We start from the raw sequence: 22,730 nt of genomic DNA on the forward strand, positions 1-22,730 counted from the left end.
AAACTGGAAATTCAGTATGAAGATTCGCATGCCCCCCCCCTCCTTTTTGTACCCACATCATTTTTAAAGTATCGCAAATGATGGAATATTTTATATAAATGGTTGAAGTAAGCAATTTTAGTGATACTACAATCCACCAGTTATCTCTTCAGAAATATCGTGGTACGATCATACTGTGGAGCCATCCATAAATTGCGTGTTCATTTTAGGAGTGGGGGGTCAGTTCAAGGTTTTGTTTCTTGTTTACAATATCAAATTTCAGATCAAGGGGCTCTCCATAAACAATGCTGAATCAAGTGAAATTGAAGCTATTGGAAATCGGTACAATTCACATTGATTAAATTTGATTGATATGATTGATTTCGTTTGGAGATCAAGCGCTTTGAATGTTTCCAACCTAATTCCGATACAGTCTTTTCTTTGCTGTAAACCCTTATGGCGCAATCAAATTGAATGTCAATTTAAAGTTCAGAAGCAACTTTGGACACAAAAATGCACATTAATCTATAACAAAAATATTGGATGACATATCTATTCAAACACGATCAGAAAAAGTTTGTATGTGATACTGACGATGCATACTTTTGCATTAAAAGAAAAAAAGATTAAAATAAATTCATATTCGCACAAAATTGGACCTGAAATACTATCAAGAAATAGTATAAAACATTTGAAAGACAAAATATCAAATTGAGATCTTAGAGCAGTTTGTTTGTTATTCAACACTAAAATACAAGCATTTTCATATGAAAGATTTCCAAAGTCATCAATTCCAATTAAAATACCTCTCACACAGAGTGATGTACTATCAATGTTCATTTATGGATTTGTTTTGCCTAACTGATTAATATAGATTGGTCTATTATACGAGCAATGTATCCTTGTTCCAAAGTATCTGCTGTTTGTATCTAGCATCTTTTACATCAGTTTGAATGCAAGACACCTTTAAGATGTCGTAGCATTGTCATGTTGAGGATGAAGTACGTAGGGAATCATGAACGACACATACATAACTTGTGGCTGCTCCCCGGCACGGAACTGCAGCTGATTATCCTTAGAGGGCGCAGGTATCACCGGATATCCTAATGGAAGGCCATAGTTCTGTACACCGCAACTGGTAGTAGTAGTAGTAGTAGGAGGAGGAGGAACATTAAGCTGTTCGGGAGCGAATCGAATGTCGAAATTCGATACGGCCGGGAGTTCCTGTGTAGTCGGAAGTGTCGTCACAACTGGAGGCGGGTTAACAGCTTCGGTCGTTGGAACGTTAATCTTGAGAAGGGGTTCTGGATTTCCTCCGTACAACTCACTGGTACTGGTAGCAACGTATCCATTCTTATCGGCACGGTAGATTACATTCTGCGTGACCCGGTTGGCATCCACGTACCGATACGATCCCCGAACGGTTCCATCGGCGTAGCGAGATTCTTCCTTGACGGCGTGACCGTCGTTGTACCCGTACTGGTAGTCTCCCTGTTTGCCCATTTTGAGGAAGTGTTTTCCTACTTCTTTGGGCGGGGCTGCGTCCACCAGGGCGGCCAACAGCAGACACGGAAGAAGAAACACGAACATTTCGTTGGTTTGGAAATGCTCTCAAGCCTAGTGGAGAAATTGTTCTGGAGATATCATTTAATTGGTTCTGGTTTTTATAGTGCATTCAATAGCCCAAAGCGCCTTTGGGGAAATCCTATAAATTAGGAATATATCCTAACGGAATAAAAATTCCTTAACCGACGTATGTGATGCAACAAAATTCCCTATTCCAGAACTTGCTTTCTGTTTTAACACATTGTAAAGCTAGCCATTCTTCATAGCATTGCATGACAGAACAAAAAAAGATACACTTGTAATGATAAGCGACTATTCAGCGATGTACACACTCAATGTGAGAACATTACCGGTCTAGATATTATCCGAGAACGGTAGTCTATTGCATGAACGGCAGACGACGTTGTGACAATCATCCTACCTTGTTTTAGTCAATTACTCAACACGATTAACTCAGCTGTATGATGTTTATTCTACAGCAACTTTAATCCACATGAACCTTATCTGCAACCAAAGGCGAAGCACGCGTGAGGTGGGAATGTAACCTGCCCGCAGGGCTGGTAGCAGGTTCCTTTTTACAGATTTGGTCTCTGTGTTAATGCAAGCCCTAAAAAGTTTCTATTTTCAATGGAAGGTCCCTAAATTTTAATTTTTGGCCGAAATGGTTTCTGTAGTTTCTTTTTTATTTTTCTCCTTGCGAATGAAACCTGGTGCAAAATTATAGAGGCTCCAGAAATACCTTCAGAGATGTTTAAGCAGGTTTGGTTCTTCAGCAATTTCTTCATGCATTACCCGAGGAATTGCTTCAAGAATTCTTCTCCAGAGGTATCCCTAGCTATTTGGCTTTATCAGTTATCTCTAGAATTCACGTAGTAATTCCTCCAGAGATTCCTCAACGAATTCCTAGGGGAATTTCTCCGAAATATTCTTCAGCATTCCTGCACTGCTTTCATAATGAAATACGCTAATAAATTTCTCAGGAACTATCCCAGGATTCTCTATAGCTATTTTTCCAGTTATTGTTCCACAAATTTCTTAAGTTTGTATAGGAGTCATCAAAGGAAAGCCACAAAGGTTCATTCCAGATTTTTTGAAGAGATTCGTTTAAGGACTTTTCCAAGAAACCCAACAAAACTCACTCCAAAAGTTGCTTTGTCCATTATGTCAGTTATTCAACCAGCCGTTTCAGTAAACATTTCTTTATAAAATCATGCACAATTTGTTTCAGGAATTGCTCAAAAGTTTCGTCAGGGTTATTCAAAGAAATCTTTTGAGAATTATTTTAGGAAGTCCTCATCAAATGTGATCAGGGATTTTTCATAAAATTACAACGAACATTTTTTTATTAGTTTCCCCATAATGTCATGCAAGAATTATTCTTGTAGTCGATAAATTTGTCTTGCCATCAAGTAGACTGTTGAAAACGTTATGAAAAATTCCCGTACTTAAGATAACCAGTTTTTCGGCGATTCCGAAGAGATTCCTAACTTTGTTTTATCCCACGAACACGTCGCAGCCCTTTGCGATTGCATCTGTGAAGGAATAGAAGATACATTCTTCCAAGATATCCTCAATAAATTAGAGAATAGATTTCTCATAAAATTACTCCGCCTTAGAACTCCTTTGGTAGTTTCACAAAGAGTGCTCTCGTAAGTTCTATTGAGAGCTCATCTGAAAATTCCTCTAGAAACTCCTGTAGCAGTTCCTCTGGAAGATTCCCTAGACGTTGCACTAGAAGTACTTTGGAATTTTTTTTCGCGAGTTCTTCCGGATGTTTCCCTAGAAGATTTGCTTGAAGTTTCTATTGTATTTTTTTCAGAAATTCCCCTTGGAGTTTCTTCGGTAGTTCCTGTAGAAGTTCCTCAAATAGTTCCTCCGTAAGTTTCTATTGGAGTTCCTCCGGAAGTTTCTATTGGAGTTCCTCCGATAGTTACTGCAGGAGTATATCCAGAAGTTTCTGTAGGAGTTCGTTCAGAAATTCCTGTAGGAGTTCCTCCGAATGTTCCTGTAGAAATTCTTCAGAAGTTATTGCAAGAGTTACTCTGGACGTTCCTGAAGCAGTTCACTCTAAAATTCACCTAGGAGTTTCTATAGAGTTTCTGTGAATGTTTTTCGAAAATTTACTCGATTTTATTCTGGATATTTCACAAGGAGTTTCTACGGAAGTTTCTCTAGAATTTCATCTGGAAAGATCTTCTGGAGGTTGCTGTAGAAATTATCCCAAAACTTGCTACGGAATCTTCCAGAAATTTATCTTTCCAGCATGTCCTTTACAAGTTCTCCCGTAAATTTCTCAAAGATTATTCCTGGAAGTTTTTTTCTGAAAGACCCTTCGAAAGTTTCTATTTGAGTTTTTTCCGTAAATTCCTTTAGTTCTTTCAGAAGTTCTGGTAGGAGTTTTTCCTGAAGTTTCTCTAGAAGGCCTTCGGAAGTTTCTCTTGGATTCTAGGAAGTTCCTGAAGTTTCTATAGGAGTTTCCCGATAGTTCCTGTAATATTATATCTGGATGATTCTGAAAAAGTGCCTACGAAAGTTCCTGTAGGAGTTCTTCCAGAAGCTATTGCAGAAAGTTCTCGCATTTCTTAAGGATTTTCACAAGTAGTTTTTCCGGAAGTTCCTCTAGAATTTCATCTAAAAAGTTCGTCTGGAAGCTACTGAAGAATTTATCCCGAAACTTACTTCGGAATCTTCCATAAATTCCTCAAGAAGTTCTTCCGGAAGTTTCTCGAGGATTTGTCCTGGAAGTTCCTCTCTAAGTTCCTCCAGGAGTTTTTCTGTAAATTCTTTTAGAGTTTCTTTTCTAAGATCCTCTTAAATTCCTTCCGGAGGTTTCATTAGAGGTTCATCTGGAAGTTTCTCTTGGAGTTCCATCAGAAGTTGTTTCGGAAATTTTCATAGTAGTTTTTCCTGAAGTTTCTCTAGAAGGTTTTCTGAAGATTCTCAAGAAGGTATTCGGAATTTTCTCTTTGATTCTACGAGCTTCCTGTGGAAGCAGGTCTTGTAGGACTTCCTCTGAAAGTTCCTGTGGGAGTTCCTGTAGGAGTTCTTCCAGCAAGTGCTCTAGAAGTTCTTCCGGATGTTTCTCAAAGATTTATCTCGGAAGTTCCTCTCAAAGTTCCTCCAAAGGTTCCTCTAGGAGTTATTCTGTAAATTCCTTTAGTGTTTCTCTTCTAAGATCCTCTAAAATTTCTTTCGGATGTTTTATTAGAAGTTCATCTGAAAGTTCCTCTGGGAGTTCTTCCGGAAGCTCCTCTAAAAGATATTGCGGAAGTTTTTGTAGAAGTTTTTCCTAAAGTTTCTCTAGGAGGTCTTCAGAGGGTTTCCTAGAAGGTCTTCAGAAGTTTCTCTTGGATTCCATGAAGTTCCCATATGAGTTCCTCCAGAAATTACTGAAGGAGTTCCTCCGGCAGCTCTTGTAGGAGTTCCTCGAAAAGTTCCTGTGAGAGTTCCTCCAGCAGCTCTTGTTAGAATTCCTCTGAAAGTTTCTGTGGGAGTTCCTCGGGAAGCTCCTGTAAGAGTTTCTTTGAAAGTTCCTGTAGGAGTTCCTCCGGAATTTTCTGGATAATTTCCCCTGGAATTTTCTATGGGAATTCCTTCAGAAGTTATTGCCTTCATACTTTTCTGAAGAAGATTACTCTCTAGGAGTTCCTCTAAAAGTTCCTCCAGAAGTGCCTTTAGATGTTCTTCCGAAAATTGCTTGGATTTTTACTAGGAGTTCCTCCAGAAATTCCTCTAGGTGATCTACCAAAAATCTCCTTGGATTTCATCTAGAGATCGTTTTCTCTGGAATCTTCCGGAATTTCTTATAGTAGTTCTTCTAGCAAGTGCTCTGGAAGTGCTTCCTGAAGTTTCTCGAAGACTTCTCCTGGAAGTTCCTCTAGGCGTTTTTTTTCGTAAAATCCTTTAGAGCTTCTTTTCTAAGTTGCTCTAAAATTCCTTCCGAAAGTTTCATTAGAAGTTCATCTAGAAATTCTTCCTGGAGTTCTTTTGGAAGTTCCTCTAGAAGTTCTTTCGAAAGTTTTTGTAGAAGTAGTTTTTATGAAGTTTCTCTCAGAAGATTCTCTAGAAGATCTTCGGTAGTTTCTCTTGGATTCTATGAAGTTCCTGTAGGAGTTACTCTGGAAGTTCCTGTAGGAGTTCTCCAGATAGTTCCTGTGGAAGTTTCTGCGGCAATTCCTGTAGGAGTTCCTCCAGAAGTTCCTGTAGGAGTTTCTCTGAAAATTATTGTGGGAGTTCCACCGAAAGTTCTCGTAAGAGTTCATCTGACAGTTCCTTTAGGAGTTCTTACGAAACTTTACTATAGTAGATCCTCTTGAAGTCCTCTGAAAGTTCCTGTGGGAGTACCTCCAGAAGTTGTTTCCTCTAGACGTTCCTATAGAAGTTTCTCCAGAAGTTCCTTTAGAAATTCTTCGGAAAATTCATGAAAGTTCTTCCGGAATTTTCACTAGGAGTTGCTTCGGGAGTTTCTCTAAGTGATCTTCCAGAAGCTCTCCTTGGATTTCATCTTGAAAACGGAATCTCCCGGAAGAATTCCTATAGGAATACCAAGTGCGCTAAAACTCTTCCTCCTGGTCCTTTAAAAGTTCATTTTAGAAGTTCTGCTAGGAGTTTCTCCAGAAATCTCTCTAGCTCTGGAGTTCCACCAGAAGTTTCCCCACTGCTGTTAGTTCTCCTAAATGTTCCTCCGCAAGTTTTTATAAGAATATCCTATAGAAGTTCCTCCACAATTTTCCTCAGGAGTTACTCCGAAAGTTCAACTAGAAGTTTCTTTAGCAACTACGCTAAAAGTTCCATAGAAGTTTCCTTAAAAGAACTTTTTTAAGTTTCACCAGGATTTCCTCTGAAAATTCCGCTATAGCGAAATTGCTCCGGAAGTTTTTCTAGGAGTTCCTTCAGAAGCTCCTGTAGAAGTTTCCCTGGAAGTTTCTCCATACGTTGCACTAGGAGGTCTTTCCTTTGTCAGTCTTCCGGAAGTTTGTCTTAAAATTGCTCTAAGATCTCTCCTCGAAGTTCCTGTAGGAGTTCCTCCAGGAGTATTTCCAGTTCTGGACAGTTATTCTGGAAGTTTCTTTAGGGAGTCTTTTGAAAACTCGTCTAAGAGTTCTTTCGCAAGTTTTCTTTATAATTCCTCCAGGAAATGGAGTAGTTTCTTCAGAAGTTTGGCTAGGAGTTCCAACAGAAGATCCACAAGATATCCCAGGAATTTGTAAGCAATTTTTTGAAAATCCTAGGAAAACCGATATAATAACCTCATCGAAAAATTTCTGAAAAAAAAAAATCTCTGGAGTAATTCCAAGGATTTCCTTGGAAAAGAAATCCCGTTCAAATTTTTGACGGAATTTTTTAGGATATTCGTGAAAAATCGCTGTATTAATTCGTCGGAGTAGGGGGGTCCGTAGCCTTGAGGTTACGGTTTCGCTTCATAAGCGGAAAGTCATGGATTCAATTCCCAGCCCCTCCAAAAAAATAACCCGTCCAGCCACCAGAACGCGCCGCACGGAGGACCGTGCCTAGGGGAGCACATCCATCCTCCGTCAGTATCAGATGGTGACTGAGACAAACTGACCCACTTCGCAGGCAGCTAGCCTCAAACGACTCAGGAACACGGCAAAACGAACCACCGCAAGCGTAATGGACTTTACTTACTTTACTTATTTGGCTTTACATCAATTATCTTGATAAAGCCTCGCCAACAATATTTCGCCAATTCCCTCGGTTCATGGCCGCTTCTCTCCATCCTCGACTGTGACACACGCTCTCCAGGTCCTGGTGTACCTGGTCAATCCACCTAGCTCGCTGCGCCCCACGCCTTCTTGTTCCGACCGGATTCGTGGCGAACACCATCTTTACAGGGTTGTTGTCCGGCATTCTTGCAACATGCCCTGCCCAGCGTATCCTTCCAGCTTTAGCTACCTTCACGATACTGGGTTCGCCGTAAAGTTGAGCGAGCTCGTGGTTCATCCTTCGCCGCCACACGCCGTTCTCCTGCACGCCGCCGAAGATCGTCCTTAGCACTCGGCGTTCGAAAACCCCAAGAGCTTGCAAGTCCTCCTCGAGCATAGTCCACGCCTCATGCCCATAGAGGACTACCGGTCTTATGAGCGTTTTGTACATCGTGCATTTGGTGCGGGGGTGAATCTTTCTGGATCGCAGTTTCTTCTGGAGCCCATAGTAGGCACGACTTCCGCTGATGATGCGCCTTCGTATTTCCCGACTAACATTGTTGTCAGCCGTCAGCAAGGATCCGAGGTAGACGAACTCGTCCACCACCTCGAAGGTATCCCCGTCTATCGTAACACTGCTTCCTAGGCGGGCCCTGTCGCGCTCAGTTCCGCCAACCAGCATGTACTTTGTTTTCGACGCATTCACCATTAGCCCGACTCTTGTTGCTTCGCGTTTCAGGCGGGTGAACAAATCTGCCACCGTTCCAAATTTTCTCCCAATAATATCCATGTCATCCGCGAAGCAAACAAATTGTCCGGATCTCGTGAAAATCGTGCCTCGACTGTTAAGTCCGGCTCTCTGCATGACACCTTCAAGCGCAATATTGAACAACAGGCACGAAAGTCCGTCGCCCTGTCGTAGTCCCCGCCGAGACTCGAACGAACTGGAGTGTTCGCCCGAGATCTTCACGCAGTTTTGCACACCGTCCATCGTTGCTCTGATCAATCTTGTGAGCTTCCCGGGAAAGCTGTTCTCGTCCATGATTTTCCATAGTTCTATGCGGTCGATACTATCGTATGCCGCCTTGAAATCGATGAACAAATGGTGCGTAGGGACCTGGTATTCACGGCATTTCTGGAGGATTTGCCGCACGGAAAAGATCTGGTCCGTTGTCGAGCGGCCGTCGATGAAACCTGCTTGATAACTTCCCACGAACTCGTTTGCTATAGGTGATAGACGACGGAAGAGAATCTGGGATAGCACTTTATAGGCGGCGTTTAGGATGGTGATTGCACGATAATTTTGCGTAATGGACTTATGGCTTATGGAAATCGATTGGACCAACAGCAGAGCACTCTCCTACCTGCCCGGTGTGAGTGCAAAGGAGCAGAAGAGAGTGAAAGCAGATGTAAATATAGATAAGTTAAAAATAGAACTGTATCGGTAAGGAAGATACAGGTAAACTGATTCCGGCACAGTAGTGGCCACGAGCACGGAGTGCCTTAAAAAAAAAAAATCGTCGGAGTCATATGGAGGATAATTCGAACAAACACCTGAAATAATTTCGGATTGAATCCTGAAACAAAAAAATACAGTAATACAAGCAGTAATTATTGTCGTAATGTCAAGAGGAATTTCCAAAAACTGTTGGGACTACCATTAACCCTCTAATACCCAACCCCGCCTTTAGACGGGGTACACTTTGGAATTTTTTGTATTTTTTCTTAGCTCGTAAATCAAAATGATTTTATTTTTGGCTCATACCTTGACTCATAACACGCATATAAGAAAAGTTTTTTATGGCTTTTGAAACTTTTTTGTATTTTTAGAAATTGTTTGAAAAATTGCATTCTTATATAACTTACAAATGCCTGGGCTTCATTTTACGTGTAATATAAAAAATCATACCTTTTATATTTTTCTACGATTCACCTATCACAAACGAAGAGCCTGGTGGTATTAAAATCATTTCAAACCTGTTTTTCCGTTAGTTACACGGAAAATAAAATACGCTCCGGAAAAAAAATAAAAATTTAATATTTTTAAAAATACCGTTACAATTTAAATTTTTATTATTGCCACAAATTAACAACTAGAAAAGGCTTCAAGAAAAAATGAAAAAAGCAAGGGATGTTCAAAAATAAAAATTATAAAAATCAAAAACCAAAATTTAAAAATTTGCAAATAAAAATAAATAAATGCCCACAACGTGCTTAGAACGATTTTAGATAACGAAAAATAATACTTAAACCGAAAATAAAAATTTGGGTATTAGAGGGTTAAATAAATTGCTTGTCGATAAATTTGATTTCTTTTTGGTTTTGGTCTCATTTTTCAGGCATGAGATCTCCAAAGCTCCTACAGTCAATTCTCCCTTACTCGATATTGAAGGGACCATCGAGTTAGGAAGATATCGAGTTATAGAACACAAAACCAGTTCAAATGCGATCCAAGGGACCATCGAGGTAGCCATGAAAATCAACTTTTACTATGGTTCTCCAACTCGATATCGAGATACGGAATATCAAGTAAGGAAGAGTTAACTGTATTTTTAAAGCACTCAGTCGCTACCAGCCCTGTGCCTGTTAGATGCCATTTCGCGGCGAGGACACATCTAAACTACTTTGAGACGCATCGTAAACCGAAACGATCAAATGAAGGCGATTTTTTATGACTAGATTCGCATGAATCCTTGCGCCTGCGCGAATGCAGTCACCTGAATTTTTAGCATACTTTTCCATGCTGAAAGCAAGTTTTCGAATTTTATTATACCCAACTTTTGCGCATAACTAGAGGTTTCAACAGATGAATGAACGCATGTGGACATAGTGTGGCAGAACGGCGTCGCTTGAAGTTCAACCGTGCGGCACGAATAGCTCTAAAACAACCCGGCACAAACTGCTATCGCTTAACTACAAAGTGATCGTGAGCTCCATGCGAAACGATCGGAGCACAAATTGCAAATTGCAATTATCGACTTTTCCGTCCCATTCTCCGCCGAAACGGTCATCATAAATCCGAGCTCAATCGAAACAGCTGACCAGTTCGGCCAGCGCAGTCACGCTCCAGTGAAAGCATCCAGTTCAGTTTGTGAAAAAAATTGATGCGAATCAGCCGGGAAGTTGCCATCCAATGTTGGCAATCAAACTTATTAATTTGACAATCTAATTTTGACGAAACTGCATTGAACCGAACAAAGGCGACTTCTTGACTATTGTACGGCGAGATGGAGTGGATTTAGGGGTTGTCCATTAATTACGACAGACAATTTTGGCGGTTTTTCAGAGCCACCCACCGGTGTAACATTTTTTGTATGAAAAATTTAGAGGCCTTCCTTAGCCGAGTGGTTAGAGTCCACGGCTATAAATCACAGCCATGCTGAAGGTGTCTAGGTTCGATTCCCGGTCGGTTCAGGATCTTTTCGTAATGGAAATTTCCTTGACTTCCCTGAGCATAGACGATCATCGTACCTACCAAACGATATACGAATGCAAAAATATCAACTTTTGCAGAGAAAGCTCGCTGTCAATAACTGTGGAAGTACTCATTGAACACTAAGCTGGCTCTGTCCCAGTGAGGATTATGTCCTCTTCGTCCTTCTTCGCCAAGAAGAAAAAGTATGAAAATTTGTAATAAACTGTGTGGTGCGTAAGTTATCTGAAACACCCCATACCTCCATAATCCTTTACGTAATTAATTAAAGACCCCTACAAACAATGTTGCAACACCAGGTAGAAGCTCGAACCGATATAATATCCACACGATACAACTATCAGAAATATGCTTGGGCTAAAAATAGAAAAGCAAGACGTGAGAAACGAAACGGCACGTACGAAGAAAGGCGCATGTCGTATGACTGAGAGCATCACTCAGTGATTCTTTTCTATGAGACCTATTTGATACAGCAAATGATTTCGACTGCACGCTTTCGTTTAGATTGCAAATTTTGTTCTTGAGGGTAAATCTTCTTATCAAAGAAGTTCTTGAACACCCTCTTGGAAAAAAATCTCTTAGAATGTCTCTTCTTTGATTATGATTATTATCACGAAGGAAAAGTGAATATCTGGATTCAAAATTTCGTTCCAGAGAGGGTTTTTAAACTTTCACTAGAAAAAGCAAAAATGAAAAGAATGGCCATTCTTCGGAACATGTGATTCCGTCCAAGGGTAGAAGGATAATGCTGTAAATTATATCAACATAACCCATTATCGTGCTTCCCGGAGCATTTGGTGCTCCACGAAGTCTTGGCAAGAACTCCGTGGTATTTTATCTACTGATGCACTTAAAATTAATAACTTGTTCCATGTACACCATCCGCCATATATATGGAAGTGCTAAACCGAATATTGTGGTAGGTACTCGTTTTGAATATGGCAATATCTCAAACAGTTTAGAATCACCAATAGGCACAAAATGTTTCTGTAGGGGATGTAGCAATATTCAAACGAGTGGAGCAATACTCGGAAGCAATTGATTATTACTTACTATTTTGGCAAAAATATTCAAAAGGCAGCAATCGATTATTATTCTTCTTCTTGGCATTATGTTCTCACTGGGACAGAGCCTATTTCTCAGATTAGTGTTCAATGAGCACTTCCACAGTTATTAACTGAGAGCTTTTATTTTTACCAAAGTTGCCAAGTCCTTTATGAGTAATTTCCATCCTGTATCAGTGCTTTCTCCAAGAACTCCTTTACCGGTCATCACTGAGTTCCTCTTGGGATTCCCATAAAAAATCATTTAAACTTGTCCTGTAGTTGCTATTCTTTCAGATCCCACCAGAAAATTTCCCAAGCAATTTCTATCAGATAGACAGATAAATCTCTTAAAGGATTTCGCCAGAGAGTGCCTAAGAAATTCTTGAAGAAAAATTCTCCGGCAAAGCCCTCTACGTACTTTTACTATTAAATTCCAATTGTTAGTTTGAAATACCATTTCTTTAATAATTTGTTTAGAATTATCTAGAATGACATGAAATTTCTCCAAGAAATAGTATTATATATTCTATGAGTCTCATCAGAATTGTCTCCAGGATTGGAAAAAAAACTTCCAACGTTGCCATTGGGGTTCTTCCTAAAGTTTCTCTTCAGATTTATCTCGGAATTTCTTTAAGGTATACTTTGAGACTTATCAGCTGAAATAAACAAGGATTTCCTGCCAAAAAAAAAAAAAACAATCATCAAATTATTCTGTCCGGGAAGAATCAATAGACTCCCGATATTTCACAAGATTTTTATTTCTGAGAAATAACACCTGATTCAATTGGGGAAATGTTTTTAGTGATTTCTTCGAGCGGTTGTCCTCAGACCTCTCTGCATTTTTTCACAGAAAGTTCTTCGAGTGCTTCTTCAAGTGTTTAGATTCTTCTAGAACCCGTTTTGATGTTGCTCTCTCCCAGGCATCCAAAACTATCCCGACAAGAATATTCCTATGAAAATAATAATCAAATACGTTCAGCTATTCTTTCCAACACTTGTACTAAAATACTCGAAAACATTCCAAGAAATTTTTCCAAAGATTTTCCCATGGGATTTGGCATAAGTTTTCTTCTGTAAAACCTACCATAGATTCAACCAAGTATTTAAAAAAAATCTATATATAACACTACCGATTCTTCTGAGGATTTTAAGAAAAAAATTCGAACAGAATTATACAATTCATACTCAACATTTTTTTTCTAAATGTTAATCCTGCAATTTTAGCATGAACAACTTCTGAAAATCCATCCAATCTCAATTTTTGTTTAAAAAACTATTCCAGGAATAACATAAAGGATTCTTCAATATTTTTTTCACAAATTATTATTCTACAAGTACTCAATATATTTTTCCGAGTATTACTAATTTTACACATACAAAATAATGTTTCTGAAAAACTTCTAGCGACATTTGTACGATGGTTCGACAAGGAATTGCTTGTATAATCCAGGGGTTCGAAGCAGAATTTTTGAAGAAATATATACAATTTCTAACGCATTTTGTGATGTATTTTTTAATATTTCTGGAAAACTTTTGATGAATTTCGCAAAATTATTTCCAGTAAAACTTTTATAAACAGTGTTTGAAGTAAATTAAAAACCGAATTTAATACTATACCATTTAAGGCTCAAGAATCCATCAGCAATCATCAAAAATTAAATACCGTCAAACGGGGTAACTTACAACAATTTTCAACTTCAAGGCTATATGGATGAAAAATATGAGGATTCAGGTGAAACAAAAACAATCTGGTAGCCTAATCGCCATGTAAAGAATACCACGCGGTATCAATTTTATCGATATTTTGTTTTCTGGGATCAGGAGAGATGAAAAATATCCATTTTTAATGCTACCCCTGATGTGGGGTTGCATGCAACACACAGTGTTACCTAAAGTACACTATTAAAAATATATCCTATATCGTGTTATTATGATCATTTAGTGAAATTCTGCTGCAAAAGCATGACAAAAATCAGAAACAGGCCACTCTACTCTTAGAAAACTAATTAGTATTGATTGAATTGTGAGTATTGAACCAATTCAATTGAAAATTCCATTGGCATTGCACAGGGTGTCCATACGAGGAAATTCTAGCGTATGATGAGTCTTGACAGCTATTGAAAAGCCATTAGAACGTTTTAATGCAACTTTTCTACAAATACAATGGTATTTTGGGTTTTACTTCACGTAACTTATTTTTTATACATATTTAACTCAAAGCGACGTATCACATATTGAAATGTATGCCTGAAAATGGTAACTGTTGGTTTTTTGACATAACTTTCGTCATAATTCATGCAGAAAGTTTCCAATGACAGATCTGCAAGTTAATTCTTATACAATTTTTCAAACTTTTTCATTATTTTCATGAAGAAAATAAATATTAATGTAATAATGATGCGATTCATGTAAATTTTCTAGTATTAAGTACCAAACGTGTGATACAAAAAATTGAATGTTACTAAACAAATATATGTTTAATTTTACCTATTCATGTGTTTTCGAAGACAAACGACAAGGAACATCAAACAATTGAAATCAAAATTGCTGTTGCAAGTTACCCCACTAGGGTAGTCAAAAACGTTTTTGAATTTTCAAAGTGTTTAAACATCAAATTACCAAAACTTTTATATTGTTAATTTGTACACTACTAAGTACTGTAACTGATATCAGATGCCTCGAATGACATAATTCTACCGTTTGTGTGGTGCGAGGAACTTTTTACAGCATTAATTTCATACAATCCAATGTGTAATATTATTTTCACCTTTAGCAAACCAACCAAAAAAGAAACTATATCTAAACCCTCGCCAAAATCTTCTGTTGTATATCTTAGGTCAATAAACGGCGGAATAAATTATGATAATTTAATTCAATGCTAAAATAAACGTCAATTCAGTTACGTGTCGAAGTGTTGCAAGTTTCACCCCTGTTACAAGATACTCCGTTTGACGGTACCAGTTTTTTCGTTCAATCGATGCTTGTGAAAATCTATCATCGTATTTCAAATAGTAAGTGCAATGCAATGATAGATTTTCCTAAGCATTGCTTCGGTTTTGAGCAATAAAACTGGTTTTGAAAATTTGTAAAACGATGATGATTATTTTCCTCTTAATTCCACCAGAGTTTGTATCGTTTGACAGATACGCGTATTTCGACCTCAACTGTAAAACCGTCTTCAGTGTCTTGTACTAGACTCGACATAGAAGCTAGAAGCAAATTATGCCGTCTATTGTGATCAGTATATCCGAATTTGATAGATTTATGAGCACTGGGACTCCATTAGGGGAATAAAAGTTTCTTGTCATATCGCAAAGAAAGAAGACTGTCGTGTAACATTTTTAAATAACAACGACAAAATTAAAACTTGTGTAAGGTCCTTTTGGTCTCACAAGGGATGATAAATCACTTGATGAGCTTTAAAATGAAATAATCGAATTTTACCTACCAAAAGCGCCGTCCACAAATTACGTAACGCTCTAGGGGGATGGAGGAGTACACACTTAGATTTTTTTCACGAGCTTGGCTGTGCGATTCTCGGTTTCCCAATTTTAATCGAGATCTAGATCTCGATCAAAATTCGAGATCTATTTTTTGATGAATATTCTCATATTTCCCTTGGAACACACAGCATACTTAGTGGCATCCAATAGAGAAAAGAATATAGCTTTTATTTGAAGTTGAAAATATTTTGGCGGCCATTTTAAATTTGGCCGCCATCTTGAATTCCGTTATAAAAATCGTGTTTTCACCATTAGCGCTCCGCTAGTTTTTAATTAGGAGAGCACCATCAGAAAGCTGAGGAAAAATTGCGTAAGATAGGCTGCAAAAACAAGGTAATGATATTTGCCCTATGAAATGAACGATTTTCTAAATCATGTTCTACGATTTTGACGTATATGGCGAGTGCAATCAATGCAAACATCATTTTTTGTACAACAAAGATACAAGTTTTCAATCATTTTTGTATTATTCGAGTCAGATGAAGAATAGAAGTATTATTTTGTTTGAAAAAATCTGGCGGCCATCTTGGATTTTGACGCCATCTTGGTTTTAAGTAGTAGAATGGGTTTTCACCTTGTTAGCACTCAACATGTATAATTTTAATGCTTCCGTTACATTTATTCTCCTTGTTGTTCTTCTTTTTCCTGACGTTATGTCCCTACTGAAACGGAGCCAGCCCCTCAGCTTAACTAGCTTCAAAATCAAATTATCAAGTAGGATTTTTTAACGGTTATTTGCTACCTGAATGATTGTGCTGCATATATTTGAGTTGAAAAATAGCATTATTTCTTTCATTCATTTGGTCTAAAACCATTGATAGAAATGAACAATCAGTTAAACAGCTGACATAAGATAAAAAACAAAGAATCTGATTGTTTTTAACGGAGGTCTTATAATTCAACATGATGAGCGTTGAGATGGTAAAAAATTATTCAACTACTAAAAACTAAGATGGCGTCAAAATCCAAGATGGCCGCCACATTTTCCAACCTCAAAATGATACACCTGCGTTTCGGCATTACGTCCACAAAGCCTGCTTCTCATGTTTCAATTTCGCTATTTTTCACATGCATGTTGGGCGGTAGTAAAAACGATACTTTATGATTCAGAAAATCAAGGATTTTTTTGCGGATTAAAATGTGGACTTTACATTGCCAGGTTATAAGGAGCTACTCTGAAAAAATCATACAAATCGTTTAAGTATTCTTGAAGAATTCTGGAAATTACGATATTTTGTTTTATTAAGTTTTCAAGATCTTTATTTGGACAGCGTGGTACCAGAAACATAAATTACTCATTAGGGGAAGATCCCCCAGTACCGGACACCTAAGCCGCTGAAATCGTAATTAAAAAACTATTGATTTTATGCGGTCTTGGTGCCCATTTTTGAGAAATATTATCATTGTTGTAGCGTACCAAAATAAATTTTGATGATGTATTTTAGTACCAATTTGACCTTTCATAAAAGGTGGCTCTCAATACTGAACACGATCTGGAAATGCCTCGAATTATGGAAATTTGTACATCATTGAATATTTTTACTCCAGGCATAGTATTTTATTGTCAATTCAGTACATTTGCAACATTCACAAGAGTAAATTGAGTTTTACTAAGGCTGCAAGTTGGTCATCAAAAATCCTCTTTCATATATGATAAAGAATAACACATTTTACGTGTTGCTATGAGTTTTCATTCTTCTTATTTTTATTGCATCTTTGATACCATAATAGATGAAATCCATAAGAAAAGAATGTATTTTGAGACACTGGTTCAAAAACTACAAAGATATCATGTAACAAATCAAGCTGTCCGAGACTGGGGGACAAGTCTAAAATTATAGATTGACCATATATTGTTTATATATGATACAAAATACATTTGTACTTTCAAATAATGATTACCGTTTTGTCTCAAATTCCGAACAGACTTATATTCCGAACACTCGGTTTTTGTATGGGGACTTGGTTGAAATGTTTCGCTGAAATATGTCATCAAATCATCAGGAAATGGCAGTCAATTGCAATTCAACTTTAACGTCTTCCAATCTGTTTTATACCTCGGGAGTAGTGATGATTCTCTAGCTCATACAAATTTATTTGCAAAATTATTCATTTGGATATGTTTTATTCGTACTGTTCGGAATCTGAGTCAAGGTGTTCCAAATATGAGACAGAATTATTACAGTCAAAATGTTGTTCCATACTTTTACGTAAAAATAATACCTAACCAGTTCAAATAAACAATGTTATCAGCAAACCCAACAGCTTACAGTTAGGCTTTGTGAAGAAGTTAAAATATTCACAAATATCAGCAAATTTATGCCTATCCGATGCATTTGAAGTCACTGTTGGCCTTAAGTGTTCGGAATATGAATCAAAACGGTTTTTTTCGATAATGCTAGCGTGATCTCAATTTTTTGCCATATTCAAAATAATTACTAATTAATGATTGTTACTTATCATATTTTTAACAATTTTCAAACATCTCTACTTAAAAAAAGGCATTTCAAGGTTGTGTTATTCTACGCAAACACTACTCTCCATAATAGCTTTATTTTCTTCTAATACACCATTTTGATTGGATCATGATTTCTCAATTTTTCGACGTTGTCTGGTATTGGGTTGGGTGTTGTCCGGTACTGGGGGATTTCCCCCTACTCAAAGATGGTGACCAAATTGCTTCATTTTTTCAAAACATACCGTTTTGACTCATATTCCGAACACTTAAGGCCAACAGGGACTTCAAATGCATCTGATTGGCATAAATTAGCTGATCTTTGTGTAAATTTTAATTTCATCGCAAAGTCTACCTGTTAGCTGTTGGGTGTACCAATAATTATGTTGATTTTATTAGTTTTAGTATTGTTTTTACGTAAAAGTATGGAACAACATTTTGACTCAAATGCCGAACACTGTGATCGTTTAGTCTCATATTCCGAACACCCTGATTCAAATTCCGAACAGCACGAATAAATCGTATTCAAATGAATAGTTTGGCAAATAAATTAATCTGAGCTTGTTCTATTGGTCTCAAACTAGAGAATCATCACTACTCCTGCGGTATAAATTATATTGGAGACGTTTAAATTGAATTGCAATTGACTGCCATTTCCTTGTTATTTGGTGACATATTTCAGCGAAACATTTCAACCAAGTCGCCATACAAAAACCGAGTGTTCGGAATATGAGTCTGTTCGGAATTTGAGACAAAACGGTACTTTCATTAATGTATTGTTCCGAAGAGTGAATATCTGAATACGCGGAACAATTTAGGGCTAAATACTCGAGCCAAAAAATCTTAAAACTTCTATTCTAACACAACGCGTGCGATCTACTATCGGTGATAGTTTGAGTCTAATGTTCATTAATTTGAAACACAAAAAAGCCCAACATTGATTCCTATCGAATCATCGTTCAGTGTATTGGACGAAACATATTGCTGTACATTACAAGCTCATCAGCTTTGAATAAAATGCCGAAGTGAATAAAACATGATAAGGATAATATATGTTAACCTATAGCCACACCCATCAGCTCTCTCCGCTTTAAATCATGTGAATTTCTTATCTTAACCTGGTAAAAACAATACATATATATTTTTAGAAAATCAATTGTGCATTATGTTTCAAAAAAGAAGCTTTTTTATTTTGAATCACATTCAAATTGTCAAAAAAAACCATAAGTGTCCAAAAAATCAGTTGGTAACAATACTTTATCAAAAATGTATGAGTTCAAAAACATTAATTTATGTGATTGTCATAAAAGGTTCCACGCTTTTCGTTTCAATATAAGTTTGATATCAAAACGATCTCTTGGGTCGATGACCTTCCTTGTCCATGCGCATAGCACTATTACAAACCGGCTTCTGTAACAGTACACAAATTGACACGTGTTTGTGCGTTGAAATCGTTCCCAACTTGAATTCTAATGAGAAATATATAAGCCACCAATATTTGCTTCATACGGTTTTTGAAAATGGAGCTCGGTAGTGTACTGTCACTGTTCGTACTTTTGCTATCAGTAATGTTTGCGGATTCATTGCCGCCCAATTTGAACCGAGTGGGTAGTCAGTTCCTTGTGATGGCTTCAAACGGCAACTATCAATACGGATACAATGATGGACATTCGATAAAGACAGAAACTCGGTCCGCAGGAGGAGTTGTAGAAGGGTTTTACAAATACGTGGATGCTAATAATGAGTTGAGAACTGTGCAGTACACCGTACGTGGTGAATCGGGATTAATTTTATCCGCCTTGAATAAGAAGGAAACTGTGGGCATTGAAGTTTCTACGATCCCTACAACTACGACTTCAACAACCATCTCGAACTTTGAATATAAAGATCGAAGCAATTCAGATTCGTTGTTTGATTCTATTGTTAAAAGCATTTCTGACTATGATGACGATAATTGTACAAATTATCATAATGATTACTCTGCACAAGACTTTGATGGAAAGGGTTTGATAGATCCCCGATGATTATCATGGTAACTCATTACAACACTCCAAGCATTCCAGCAAAATTAAAACATTTTCGTTTCTATCTCCTCTACAGATCGAATTCCCACCCGCCTCAACATCGGAATAATGCTGTTCATGTCCTGCTTCGTGAGTTACATGCTGCGGGTAAACATGTCAGTGAACCTTCTCGCGATGGTCCAGCCGATCCAAAAAATGAATCAACCAGCAGTTAAACCCATGTTCAACGGTACCAATGCAAATGACACTTCAGCTACCATGCCAATGCCAACAGCTGCCGCCGTCCATAACGTAAGTCTTCAAATGTCACACAGTCCATCAGTTCGAAATGTGATGATTCTGGACGACCTCCATCAAAGTTTGCATACCAAATGTTTGCTTCCTTTTCAGTACGGACCTCGCTACAACTGGTCATCGCACGATCAGAGTCTAATATTGGGCGCCTATTTCTACGGATATCTGGTGACATCGCTACCGGCTGGAGTCCTTGCCGAACGCTTCGGACCCCGGAATTTGGTTGGCTCTACGTTGGCAGCTAGTGCACTTCTGACGGCGCTCACTCCTCTGGCGGCAACCTACGGAATGTGGACAGTCGTAGTCAACCGGGCGGCGTTGGGAATCTGCGGGGTAAGTTGACTCCACTTGAGCGTTCATGAATATGTATTTGGAGTGACACACTGACGTTAATGGCGCCTAACTATGTGGCGCGTGCTTTTGGTGGTGTTGCTAAGCGGCATGGCGCGAAAGATTGCCAAAGAGCGGTGACCGGTAGATACGGCGAAAGTATGTAAAGGAAATCGGGTCCGAAGCACGCGCGAAACCGAGGATGGAAGCGAATTGACCTATCACAACAAAACTGAAAATATTGTTTCGACAGCGTGTTTAGGTGTGCGTCGGAATAGAATTTCAAGTGAAATGATTTATTAATGCACGCACTCATCTTAAAATTTTGGCATTCCAATTAAGGATTGAAGTATATACTTTCAATGTTTATTAACGTGTTTTTAACCCTGAGCTAGTCTTAACTTTCCTACGAAAGAAATTGTCACTATAATTTTGAGATTTGGGATTCGATTCCTCATCGTTGATATGAGAGTAAAGTTTTGATAATGAGGATTCTGATTCTGTTTAATTTTTTTGTTCATTTCGTCTGGCCACTCTTTAGATCTTTTTTAATTCCTTTATGAGTATCATTCTAAAAATTACATTAATTTCTTTTATCTAAGTGTTCTATGTTAGAGAATATTATCTTCCTAATTTGGTAAAACTAAATTAACAGAAGTAGGGGGAGATCCCCCAGTACCGGACACTTAAGCCACTAAATTCATAATTCGAAAAATATTGATTTGATGGGCTCGTGTTACCCATTTATGATAAATATTATCATTTTTATAGTGTACAAAAATAAATTTGAAAATATAAATATGAATTTTGACATTGAGTTTTGTTGATGTATTTTAGTACCAAATTGATCGATCTTGAAAGGTGGCACCCAATACCGGACATGATCTGGAAATGCCTCGAATTCTGTAAATTTGAACATCATTGAATGTGTACACTATAGAAATAGTTTATAATTACCAATTCAATGCAATTGCAACATTTACAAACATAATTTGAGTTTTTCTTAGTTTGCAAGATGCCTATCAAAAACCTCTTTCATATATGATGAAAAACAGCACATTTTACGATGTTGTTATGAATGTTCATTCTTCTTAATTTTATTGCATTTTTGATACCATGGTCGACGGAACCCATGGAAAATGAAAGTATTTTGAGACACTGATGCAATAATTACAAAGATATCATATAACAAATCAAGCTGTCCGAAACTGAGGGACAGGAGGTGCTTAACCAAAATTGTAATTTGTCCATATTTACTTCAACTATGGTACAAAATACATTCATACTATCAAATTAGGATTATGTTCGATCATGCTTGCGGGATCCAAAGTATTTTTTCATATTCAAAATAATTACTAAATAGGCTCAAAATTAAGAAGATACGTCAATTTTTTAAAGATTTCCAAACTTTTCTACTTTTTTAAAAAGGGATGCATATTTCAAGGATGTGTTATTCTACGCAAACATTAGTCTACATAATAGCTTTCTTTTCTACTAATACACCATCTTGATTGGACCATGATTTTTCAATGTTTCGACTTTGTCCGGTATTGGGTGCTGTCCGGCACTGGGGGATCTCCCCCTAATACTTGATACACCGGTAGAAATATCATATACTAGTTGTTTTAAGTATGAATTATTAAACCTCACTACTCCAACTATGATGATAAAAGTTGCCGAAGAAACAAATTATTTTTGAGCTAATTTTGTTTAAAGTTTTGTTAGAAGTTTTCTGATTTACAACACATTCTAGATACTAGATACTTGAACTTGATACATGATGGGCAAGATCCATCAAGTAGTTTTATGGGTTTTCCAGAAAGTGTTGGTTTGGCAGATAGTTGTGATATAAAAAAATTTCTTCTGTCATGCTGTTCATTCGGACATTTTTCACATTTTTCGACACAAATTTGCTTCTAGAATTGCAGAGATCATGGAGTAGTGTTTGATCCTTTGGTCGCGTTGCATGCTCTTGCGGGGGCGAACGATGAACACTTGTTCGGCATACAATCCATTTATCGAATAATATCGCGAATCCGGTCAGGCGTGAATATATCAAGGATGGCATCATCAACTAAAGATGACTCCCAGATCCTTATCTTATCCCACTAACACTAACCCAATATCCTTTCCATGACAATTATGAGATTCAGATCTCCAAACATGACCATTTTGTATGGAAAAACGGCCAATGCGTACTTTATTATTGTAGTTACAACAGAAAGCATCTGATATTTTATCGAACCGACATTTCGTGGAGAGAATAGTGGTCGAATCTAAATAGTATGGAAACAAAGTTTTACGTTTAGTCTGACCGTCAAGTAACACGTCAGTAATGTCATTGCTTTGAAGGCAAAAGAGGCAAAAATTAAAGGTTTGTCGTAAATTTTTAAATGAAACAAATTATGAGTGTAACCCAGATTTTTTTTTTTCTGAT

General features: G+C 37.6%; 2 protein-coding genes across 3 annotated transcripts in view; one reads left to right on the forward strand and one right to left on the reverse strand.

The window, feature by feature from the left end:
- Positions 1 to 22,730, forward strand: part of LOC5572361 (sialin) — an 86,799-nt gene that overhangs the window by 40,850 nt on the left and 23,219 nt on the right. For both annotated transcript variants that reach the window (XM_021850442.1, XM_021850441.1), the window contains exons 3-4: positions 19,746 to 19,960; positions 20,060 to 20,296. In XM_021850442.1, the coding sequence (XP_021706134.1) occupies positions 19,746 to 19,960; positions 20,060 to 20,296 (452 nt within the window). The remainder of the gene's footprint in view (positions 1 to 19,745; positions 19,961 to 20,059; positions 20,297 to 22,730) is intronic.
- On the reverse strand, positions 517 to 1,602 carry LOC5572360 (cuticle protein 6). Its single transcript, XM_001660275.2, has one exon. The coding sequence runs from the start codon at positions 1,567 to 1,569 to the stop codon at positions 946 to 948; it is 624 nt and encodes a 207-aa protein (XP_001660325.1). The 5' UTR covers positions 1,570 to 1,602; the 3' UTR covers positions 517 to 945.

The sequence above is a fragment of the Aedes aegypti genome, chromosome 3, assembly GCF_002204515.2.
Source record: "Aedes aegypti strain LVP_AGWG chromosome 3, AaegL5.0 Primary Assembly, whole genome shotgun sequence".
NCBI classification, from domain to species: Eukaryota; Metazoa; Arthropoda; class Insecta; order Diptera; family Culicidae; genus Aedes; species Aedes aegypti.

What these genes read in the sequence shown, in the direction of transcription:
- LOC5572360 (XM_001660275.2), bottom strand. Translation starts at nt 1,569, where the DNA reads ATGTTCGTGTTTCTTCTTCCGTGTCTGCTGTTGGCCGCCCTGGTGGAC.